The sequence below is a fragment of the Protopterus annectens genome, chromosome 5.part0, assembly GCF_019279795.1.
Source record: "Protopterus annectens isolate FY-2018-M chromosome 5.part0, PAN1.0, whole genome shotgun sequence".
Taxonomy (NCBI): Eukaryota; Metazoa; Chordata; order Ceratodontiformes; family Protopteridae; genus Protopterus; species Protopterus annectens.
This window is the reverse complement of record NC_056735.1, coordinates 1,476,668,269-1,476,679,805: the sequence shown is the minus strand read 5'-3', so window position 1 is coordinate 1,476,679,805 and position 11,537 is coordinate 1,476,668,269. Positions and strand designations below refer to the sequence as shown.

The 11,537-nt window shown below is 40.9% G+C and overlaps 1 protein-coding gene across 2 annotated transcripts in view; it reads left to right on the top strand.

Annotated features, from left to right (window-relative positions):
- The window catches only part of FARP1 (FERM, ARH/RhoGEF and pleckstrin domain protein 1), a 2,534,157-nt gene that overhangs the window by 2,357,835 nt on the left and 164,785 nt on the right, over nt 1–11,537 (top strand). For both annotated transcript variants that reach the window (XM_044071307.1, XM_044071308.1), the window contains one exon: nt 10,680–10,792. In XM_044071307.1, coding sequence (XP_043927242.1) covers nt 10,680–10,792 — 113 coding nt within the window. The remainder of the gene's footprint in view (nt 1–10,679; nt 10,793–11,537) is intronic.

The window sequence follows — 11,537 nt, the reverse complement described above, 5'->3', positions numbered from 1 at the left end:
AACAAACTACTAGGCCGAGAATGTCCTTGTGTGCATTTCCACCCTTTCCACTGATTCACAAGAGACTTCCTGAACATTGAGAAAGAAATGCTAAGATCATTGTGATGACCCCGTGTTGGCCCAGGCAATCTTGATTTTCCCTTCTAATGGTATTGGCCAGGGGCAATTACCACAGACTTCCTCACACTCTGGATTTGCTCACACAGTCTCAGTGGTGTCTGGTGCATCCCAGTTTGTAGCAACTTTAACTCACAGCTTGGATAATTCAGTCTTGACTCCATTTAGGTACTTGTTTCATGAGGATGTGCAGGAGGCGATAAAGGAGGTCATCAAACCTGTTAATAGAAAATCTTATGTTTATAAATGGATGAGGTTTTCTAAGTGGTGCCTAAATGGGAACAGAGGGTCCCTTGAGACTAACATCCCTTTAGTCTTGAAATATTTGTGTGAACTATTTCAGGATGGCGTATCGTATGCATCCATTAAGCTGCATTTAGCCATCACTTTCTTTTTCTGGTTTTGTACAACAGTTCATAAAAGAAGTATTGTATATGAGGCCTCCTTGTAAGCAAATTCCTCCTTCGTGGAATCTCAGCTATGTCCTGGAAACAATTTACCTTACCACCCTTCGAACCTGCCAGTCAAGCTGATCTGAAGCTCAACATGGAAAGCTGTTTTGCTTTTTGCTGTGAAATCTGCAAGCTGAGTCTCTGAACTGCAAACTCTCATTGTCGTACAACCTCTCCCTATTTTCCACAGGGATATGTTTTTGTTATGTACCAGTCCCTCTTTCATGCTGAAAGTGGTCTCAGTATTTACTCTCAATCAGTCTATAAATCTCCTGTTCTTCCCAGAACCTCAGGATAAGGTTGAGAAGATATTTCATACCTTGGATGTGACAGCTCAAGTACTACCTTGACAAAACCCTTCAGGAAGGCTGAAAGGCTTTTTATTTCCTACACAAGGGCAAAGAATAGTCAACTTGTCTCGAAGTAAACCATTGCACACTGGTTGTCCTGTAGTATTGTGTTTTGTTGCACCTACTATGGCACGTTGAATCCAGACAAGGTAAAGGTACATTCCACCAGAGTATTTTCCTTTTCAGTGGCATATTGGAAAGGAGTGGACTCTAAAGTTATTCTTGAAGCAGCAAATTGCTCCTCTGTCCATACATTTATGAAGCACTATAAGCTGGATCCCTTTTCTAGATCCTAACCAGACTTCACTAAGACCATTCTCTATGGACTCCTGGACACATATCCTTCCTCTTCCCCTGTTGGGTAAGCTTTGGGAATCTACCCAAATTCCAGTAAGGCAGTAAGTTTGTAGAGTACAACAGTTTCTTCTTAAGTCCTACCTGTGTGTGACAGTAAGTGTTCATAAAACACACTGCCTTACTGGCAGTACCCATCCATTATCCCCCCTTTTTGGATGTACATAGTTTGGTGTTTGGGTTGCCTTGGAGTGTTGCTATGCAGCCTTTATTGTTGTTTTGTGTGTGTGTCTGTGTACGCATGTGCATGTGGTTTTTCTTGTTGGAACAGGAGGTGTTTGCAAAGCTTGTATTTCCATCTTTTCTTCATGCTGGACCCAAAAAAACTGAAAGTGGTCCTGTCTGTGGGTATGTAAGGCAGTCCCTGCACTGCCAGGTGATTGGTTGATCACACCCACAGACAGGCAGTTGAAGGACTCTGAGCTTTAGTAAACTGCCAGGGGAGGGAAGCACAGCACTACTAACCAAATGTCAGTAAGGCAGTTTGTTCTATGACCATCACCTGTTGCAGGTAAGTAGGACTTGCGCAAATGTACTTTTACTTGTCGTGCCTTTTGAAAATATAAGATATGTGATAATATCTCCCGCAATGATTCTGACCCATTTTCTTTACTACTTTTAGGTAAAAAAAGAAAGGAGAAACTATGTAAATATGACTCTGGTTTATTTGATGCTAAATATTTCATACACCTATTTAATTTGCAAACTAACCTGTTGTTTTCTACCATTTTCATTTCATCCTGTCCTTCTAAATAAAATCCTTGTACTATTTTAGCTGATATGAGCTACTTATAGAGGATTATGATCAAGTTGCTGATCATAACCATGAGTTTGAGACATGGACACCAAGAAATAAATCTTGTCATCCATGTTGTGAACGCATAATTTAAGGTTATGATTGGTGACACAATTGTGTGCATGGAGCTTTGTCTGCTCCATGCACTACTGGTTACAGAGAAAAAAATCACAAAGTGTTTTGCTGGCTTTCAGAACCATAAAACACTTAAGCAGACACTGACAGAAAGGCAGTGTAACACAGTCCATTACATTTACACTCACCTGCATGCCTCTCAACAGTCCAGATTTTCCCAGAATGTCCAGATCATTGCTTCATAGTTTTCGTCTCTTCCTCATAAAATCTGTGTTTTCATACAAACCACTGAGGCTTCAAATCACTAACTAATGACATACATTTGAGTTTCTGAGTTTGTGTCTTCTGAAAATGGATGCTAACACATCCTGTTATTCTAGCAGAAAAGTTGATTTTGTGGAAATTGGGGACATGTTACCAGTAAGAACAGCAGTCAGAAATAAATCATTTACTTCTGCCTTTGTAATTTGCTGGTGAGTACTGGCAGATTTTACTGCCTGGCACTAAAACTGACCTTAACTTTAGCATAGGGTGCTTAATAATTGTTAAGGTTGGGTTGTGTGTCACTCTGGCACTTTACTGGTTTGTCTTTCTTCAAATTTTGGAGTGTAATCACCACACTCCATGCACTACAAGTCAGTATATATTGTAAAATAGTTATTACTATTAACAGAAATTACTTTCTTGCTTGAGACTTTTTTCCTAATGGGCACATACGTATAACATCTCTTCTTGCTTCCAAGAGGACGTGTGGCAGCCAACATGGTATTCTTAACCATCCACCCTCTACTCTTCATAGGTTCATAGGTAGGTACTAGGCTATCAGCCCTGGGGCCTATACAAGCCCAGCCAAAAAGGTACCCTGGCTTTTGCCATCCAAGAAAATTATTTTCCTGTGCCACTGTCAAGCAGAGCCACAGAGGTGATCCCTGAGGTGAATTTCCTATTTCCCATCCAATCATCAAGATTTTTCTTGGAGTGCTAATGAGGAGCTTTGTTTGATATACATAGGTAGTTTATTCCAGAGTATGGGAAGTCTCTGGGACAGGAATCTATCCCTCCGGCATGTCCTGTTTATCGTGGTGACAAGGTTTATGTCCCTAGAGTGTGTAGCTTGGAGGGAGTGGGATTTCTTTAAGTGGAGCATGTCCAACAGCTCTGAGTTTGACATAGCTTTGTATGTTAGGCAGAGATCACCTCTGAGTAGGCGATATGTGATGGAGTAAAGCTGGAGTTTTTTGAGACGGTCTGCGTAGGGCATCTGTTTGAGGCTGGTAATCCTCTTTGTGAGGTATTTTTGCAGCCTTTCCAGTTGTTGTAGATGTCTTGTAAGGTACATACCAAAGGGGGAGATGTACTCTGTAATGGGTCTAATGAGTGATGAGTAGAGGGGAACAATGACCTCTTTTTTTCTGGATGAGAAACCTTTTGTGATGAGGTGTGCCATGTAGAAGGATTTCCTGACTACTGTGGCAATGCGATTATCAAAGGAGAGACTACTGTCCACCTGTGTCCCAAGGTCTCCTATCACACTTTTGGTGTTAAGTATACTACCGCCTATGCTGTAGTTCATGGGTACAGAGTTTTTACCAAAGGGGATGACAATGCACTTTTTGGCATTGAACTTGAGGCCATGGCTTTGACACCAGGCATCTGTCTCAGTGAGGCCCTTTTGTAGGATGTCCACATCATTAGGAGTTTCGATTATGGCTCCTAGTTTGCAGTCATCTGCAAACTTCATTAGTCAAAGACCTTCTGTGTTAGCCTGTACTTCAGAGAAGTAAATACCAAACAGGAGAGGACCCAGGACTGAACCCTGTGGTACTCCACTTGTCACTGGTGTGAAGTCGGTTTGGAGTCTGCTACTTTCACAGTGTGGGTTCTGTCAGTGAGCTAGTTAGCAACCCATCTTGTGACATAGGGATTTATACCTAGTTTAGTGAGTTTATCTAAAATTCCAGGATGGGTGATGGTGTCAAAAGCCTTGGCAAGATCTAGATAGACTGTGTGAACCACCTTACCCTTGTCTACGGCTTTGGTGACTGCTTCAAAGAAGTCTTATCATGTTTAGGAGACATGGTCTACCTTTTATAAACCCGAACCGGGTGGGGTCCAGAGTTTGGAGATTACCAATGTCTTTGTTTATAAGTTCCATGATGATACATTCCATGGCCTTGCAGACCAGGCTCATCAGGCTAATGGGGTGGTAGTTGCCAGGGTCCATGGTGGCTCCCCCCTTGTGGAATGGGAAAACCGTCTCTGTGCGCCATTCAGCAGGCACAAAACCTGAGGTGAGGCTATGATTGAACATGGTACTTAGGTGGGGTGCCAGTTTGTTCTATATTTCGTGTAGGATGCAGCCTGGGATGTTGTCTGGTCCCATGGATGCTGTGTTCTTGGCTTTGGAGAGTGTGGTTTTTACCTGTGCAGCCATGATTACAGGAACTTTGCATTCTTCTGGTATAGAGATGGGCTCTTTAGGGGGTGAGAGGGGGGTAAAGTTAGCACTGAACCTATCTGCCAGGATGTTGGCAATATCAGTTGGGTCTGTATATTTAGTCCCATTGTGCTGTAACTCAGAGCAGATCTGAGTGTTGCCATTGAGATTCTTGACATAGCTATAGAATGCTTTGTGGTTGTCTTTAGAATTAGTGGCGATTTTGTTTTCGTAACTAGCTTTGGAGGATTTTATCAGGGATCACAGCTTCTTACTGAGGCTGTCCAGGGAGCTTCTCCACTCATGGGTTTTTACTCTCTTTTGCAACAGTTTCTTCCTTCTGTTGTACAGTTTGTTTATGGCAGGGGACCACCAGATTGGCTTCCTTTTTTTGGAGGATAGCATCTTGGTTCTGTTTGGGATAGCACAATCCATGCACTCATCTAAGTGCTTATAAAGTGCAATTGTGTAGGATTCAGTAGTTGTAACTGTATTGTCCATCTGCATGGGTGTCATGAAGTTCACCACTTCTGTCTTAAGAAGCAGGGAGTTGACTTTGGAGAAATTTTTTACCATGGTTTCCTTAATGGGGGGTGGGGGCAGGATGTGGATATCTAGGGTAATTAGCTTATGGTCGGATCGGACCATTGAGGTGTTGACTTCAGGTGTGGAACACCGGTCACTCATGTTGGTAATGACTAGATCTAGGATATTGTTGCCCCTGGTGGGGGTGTGGATAAGTTGATCCGGGGCATTGGAGTTTATGAATTCTAGAAAGCATTGAGCGAATGAGTTGGTACATGAGTAGTTTTCCCAGTTAATGGTGGGGTAGTTGAAATCGCCCATTATTAAGGTGTTTGGTTGAACCCTAATATTTTCCAGTACATCAAGAAAAGAGGAGTGGGAATCCTGGGGCATGGTGGGTGAACTGTAGCAAGCTACACTTTGGATTGCAGTTTTGTCCAGAGTTAGTTGCACTTGGATAACCTCGGCTGCATTATTCTGAGCAACTAGGCTGGAGGTGTGGATATCCTTAATGAATATTGACACACCTCCGCCTTTGGTGTTCCGGTCCAGGTTACATGGCCGAAAAGTGTGGTATGAGTTATAGCCTGGTAGTGCAGGGGTGCTCTCTGGAGCCTTGAACCAGGTCTCAGTGACTGCACAAATATCTATGTTCTCCATTTTAAGGAGTGCCTCGAGTGAGTGCATTTTGAGATTTAGACTTCTAGCATTGAGTAGCATCACCCTCAGTTTTTGCTTGCCTGTTCCTATTACGGTGGTGAATTTGTCATTTGAACCTTGCCTAAAAAAGGCACTATAGGGGCAGCAAGAACCTTAGCCAGTATCCGGAATCCCAGGGGTGACAGGTGCAGGCCATCTCTGGCAAAGCATCGTGGTCTGTCAACCATGTCATCCCAGGCAGACAGATACTGGATCCATTTAGAATGGCACCAGAAGCTTAGCCAATTGTTGAAGTCAATCATTTTGTCCTTGTACTGTGGCATCATTCTGGGTGATGGCAGAATGCTACTCAGGGCTAGGGTCATACCTGCCTGGGCTACAAGATAGGAGAGCTCTTCCATGTCTCTTTTCATGTAGTCCAGGGAGGTACATCTCAGGTCATTCACACCAACATGGACAATGACAGTGTCATATTTGTACTTGTTGTGGAGTGACCTGAGTGCGTGGGTTATGTGGCGGATCCTGGCACCTGACAGGCAGCTGACAGTAACCTTCTCCTTGTTTAGCCTGGTGAGTGGGACATCAGTGTGCCTGACTATAGAGTCACCTATGACTAGTGTGTTGGGTACGTTGTTTTGCCTTATTGGCTGTGGTTGAGTGGCACACTGAGTCTGCGGGCTATGTCTCATTTGGGTTGTTTTGGGGGGGGGTGGTGGATGCTTGCATTTCTGCTTTGGATGTCTCTGTTGCTTGAGCAGATTATTATTGAGAGCCTCCATGAATGTTTTTGTGTTTCTTTGTGTGGATTTTGGTGGTGTAGATTTAGTCAGACTATGTGATGAGTGTGGTGTGGTGCAAGTGTTTACCTTCTCCTCTTGACTGTCAAGTTCAGTCTTGATTGAAGAGAGCTTTACCTCCAGATTCGCTAGATAAGTGCATCTCTCACAGGTTGTAGTGTTGGGTGGTAGGAGGAGAGGGTTGTCTGTGTACATGAGGCAATTTCTGCATTGCCCCAAGATGCCCAGATTCATCAGATAGGAGAGAACACTGGGAGCTGACCCTTGGACATGCCTGAATAAAAAACTGTTTTCCTCTAGATAAGTGAGAAAAGTGAGTACAAGAGCTGTTTTTCTGTTAGCAAGTGAGGAAAGTAAGTACCAAAACTGTTTTCCTTTAGGTAATGAGGAAGGTTGAGTGCTGTAGTAATTATTAGGTTATTTAGTGCTTACAAGTTCTGAACAAGTGCTGATCACGAATAAGCAAATTCAAGTGCTAAAACTAAGAATCTGTATCTAGACTAAACTAGTTACAGGAAAGGGGGGAAACAAGTGCAAATGCGGGCTTTTAAATCAGAAAGTTGAGAGAGATGGAAAAACTGCCAATAACTACAATTTCTGGGCCAGAACCATTCCTTATGTGGTAGATAGGTTGCCTAGTGCTTGCCACTCCCACTGATAAGCTAGAAGGCTTCCCTCCAACACAAAAAGGTTGGGGGGGGGGGGCTCAGAAGCTTACATACAGTCCTGAATACAGCAAATCTGAATCTGGACTACACTAGTTACAGGAAAGATATATATATATATATATATATATATATATATATATATATATATATATATATATATACACACACACACACACACACACACACACACACACACACAAGTAGCTAAAACAGTAGTAAAAACAATTCAAATGCAGTGCAAGCTAGCAAACTTGAGTATGTAGCAATGTTAGACCAAACAGTTTAAAAAATGCAAGCAAATTAAAAATGACTAAAAACAAGTGCAGAAGGAGTCTATTAGGTAGAATGAGGTAAAGAGATGGGACTGGGGGGAGTGTCCCAGATCAAATCTACAGTGGGGGCGGGCAACTGAAAAAGCCTCCAAATTTAAACAACAAGACAGGAATAGGGAGGGTGGGTATGGAAAAACCAACACCTTCAGCAGAGATCTGAAAAACTCTACAGTGAAGCAAAAATAACAGTGCACAACTCTGAAGTCAGCCAGCAATGATATAAAATTAGTCAAACAACAATTACCAGTACTACAACTCTGAAGTGCCAGAAAAATATACTCAGCTCTGTATATCTCCAGATAGTTTGAAGAGCACTGTGTCAGGACACAGGAAGGCTCCAACAATGATATGCAGACTTTTACTAAGAGGGTTTAATTTTATGCAAGTAATCCTTGAGATAGTCAGATAACACACAGGATGTAAAACCAGTTATACCAACTTAAGACAGAGAGAAATAGGGGGAGGGGGGGAACACATTCAGCAGAGATCTGAAAAACTATACAGCGAAGCAAAAATAACAATGCACAACTCTGAAGTCAGCCAGCAATGATTTAAAATTAGTCAAACAACAATTACCAGTACACAACTCTGAAGTGCCAGAAAAATATACTCAGCTCTGTATATCTCCAGATAGTTTGAAGAGCACTCTGTCAGGACACAGGAAGGCTCCAGCAATGATATGCAGACATTTACTAAGAGGGTCTAATTTTATGCAAGTAATCCTTGAGATAGTCAGATAACAAACAGGATGTAAAACCAGTTATACCAACTTAAGACACAGAGTGTTATAACCTCCAGATCAATGAACATGACTTGGTAAACTAATGTCACAAACCTTGGTAGGTACGGGCATTTATTTTATTAGCCTAAAGTTTAAAACAAAGAGCTTAAGTGGATTCAAGTCACCCCCCCAGCTGTGTATCAAAACTAGTGAAGCTCTGGAAACCACTGAAATGACCAATCAGGTAATAACTTATTTCTTTATGTAGCAACCCTGTTTTTGACTCCACCCCCTCCAGTGAGGGTTGGAAATTTTCATTCTCATAGACTGAAGCTGCACAATGTCGGGAAAAGGTAGAATTATCAGTAAAATATTATTCTTTTCCTTTTCTTTGCTTGTTTTTAGTAAAGTATTAACCAGTTAATTTTAGAAATTACAAGGTATCAATTTGTGTTACAGCCGATAGATTTGAGTTTAATATTTCAAATTATCTGAAACCATTAGAATATAATTTACAAGAATATACTTATTACCTTTTGTCACTTACTTCATTATAAAATAAACTCTTACTGTCTACATTGTATACAGATTTTGTGGACTTGAAAACCATGCATAGAAAAGCAAAAGTACCTTTGTTAGATATAAAACAAGTAAAATAGTGAGAGAGAGACAGTATGTGTTTTTTACCTGGCATTCCAAAAAAATAAAATAAAAAATAAAGCAGTACCAGCCTTATATCGCAGAGTGTAAATTAAAAAACAGTCTTTACAGTTGAAAACCAACAAAATTCTAATGTTAATGTAATTGAAAATTGCTTGTGAAAGTAAAACAAAAAATAACATTGTCCATTATTTTAAAAAGCCCATTTAAGTAAGAAGACAGTCTAGCTGTCTGTTCATTCCCTGTCTTATAGTATCTGCTCAAACAGGGTGTTCTGACTTAATTCCGGGATTTTTTTAGTGAAGAATTTCATATCTTTTACTTTGTCCTGCACTTTATACTGAAAAAAAGGGAAGGGTTTTGTAGGCATTTTCTGTCTTGGGTGGGATGTGTCCTGTGTTTGGTAGTTTTCATTAATGTCTGATAGGGGTGATTCTTGTTCTGTTATCAGTTTGATCCAGCCTTTTAGGTAATTTTTCTAGAGTTTGCTTTGGATCAGTGTGTAAGATGTACTTTCTGAAGAGTAAAACTCTAGTAAAGTGGATAAATGTTAGAGCTTAAATGAAAGACGCATCGGCTTACATTTCTTCATGGATGGGATGAATGCACTGTGTTTGCCATGTGTCTGAGAAGAATGGTAATCGTACACAAGCATTCTTGCTTGCCCCCACCTTGTAGATCTTACCACATTATACCAAGAACTCTTTTAAAGTGTTTGGAATTTAACAATGATACCAAAACTCTGTGAGCTCTGCTAAGATATCACTTAAGATATCCTCAAGCTTACACGGTCAAAAATATTGAGTGAGCAAATGGCTATAACTAAGGAAATTATTAGTTTTGAGCTGGGACACAGGATCTGAATTGCCTAGACATAGTAAGACCGTATTAGGTTTAATTCTGTTGCCTGTCAAAAAAGGAATTACTAGAAAATGGAAATCAAAGTCTAAACCAACTGCATTTGATGTATTGAATATTATAATAGAGATACAAGAAAACGCCTTTTTTAATGTAATTCTGTATTGCATTTAGGATACAGATAGTAGCCTGGGATAGCAATAAATAAAAGCACTGACATGACTGGCAAGTATCTGCGGTGGTGGTGCTGCGGCAGTGTTGTCGCCTCACAATAAGACGTTGTCCTGTTCTATTCTCAGCTAGAGCGTCTTCTGTGTGGAGACATGCGTGAATGGCATACCTTCGTTGAAGGTTGTGTGTCAGGGCTGGCAACTCGGCGCGTAAAAATCTACTGCCAATCATTAGCGGACCAGAGTTCCACTGTGGCGACCCCTAACCGGGAAAAGCCGAAAGACACAACAACAACTGACATGACTGGCAAGTAATATATCTTGTTGGGACTCAGGCAAGGGATAAGTATGTGTTTCTTTGAGTTGCAGCTGAAGTTTGCTTTGTCGTAGCTCATGTTTGTGATATCTTAACCCATCATATAAGCATACAGGTTAGGTTGGGTTCTTTTTTCGCTGAGATGGGAGTCTGTTGCAGCATGATTGCATTATAGTCCAGGGAAAAGTGCTGGCCTTTAAAGCAAAAATATAGGTGGTAGACATTCAAAATCTTTTCCCTCCCTTCGGGATTCTAAGGGCTTCAGCAGTGAAAATAAGCTGTGATGAAAATAGAATATACTAATGCATATGAATAAGTTCTTGTCTAGCCATGTTTTTAATGTGGTTTAGTAATTATTAGTAATAATAAGTTACATTTGCCTCACAACTAGTTCCCGTGTAGAGATGGACAAGTGGATTGAAGATATACAAATGGCCATTGCACTTTCCGAGAACTATACTGGTCCCGCACCTGAGTTACTGGCCAGTAGTCCAACAGACAGTAGTAAGTAGAATCCAACTGTTTTAACATTGTTTTGTGCCAACTGGTTGAAATGTGTGCATCAGTATATGAAGTCAAACAAGCTGTATATAATTTGGGTACTCAGTAGAGCACTAATTTATGAAATACAGGTTAGAGTTTCTGTAAAGCAGTTCAGATACCTGATCTTTACAGTAAATTCATTGTAATTGTACTATAGGTAATCATTGAGTTTAGCCACATCTGCAGGACTTGTTCATTTTAATTACAGAGCCTTTGAGTATGCTGATGGAGTCATTCCTTTCTGAAGAGTAGAGGAACTCATTCTTTTAGGGTATAATAGAAATCTGAGCCAATGTGTTTTTCTTCATCTTGGCAGCCTTTAGTTAGTGTGTCACAGTGGATGACGAACCCAAGGGTAAATTTAGTAACAGCTCAGAAAATGCATCACCAATAAGTGAACATTGCCTGCGAGGCATGTCTGTAATACTGTCTCTTCCTTAGACACAACTCTGCGTACGGCTTTTGCTTATTCATTTATTTATTTATGTTTGTTGTTCTTCATCCTCATTTGAAACTCCTTGAGCTTGGTTTTATTTTACTTGATATTGGAATTTGGATGTGGGTTAGGGGAATTGGATTTCTAAGTTGAAGGAAATTATTTTTATTGTCTTGTCCACCCTTCCTCCTTACTTTGCAAGTAGCCATTTTTGCCTATAACTCCCCATGTTTAAATGTGCCCATTTAGGGGCAGGAACCACAATGGTTA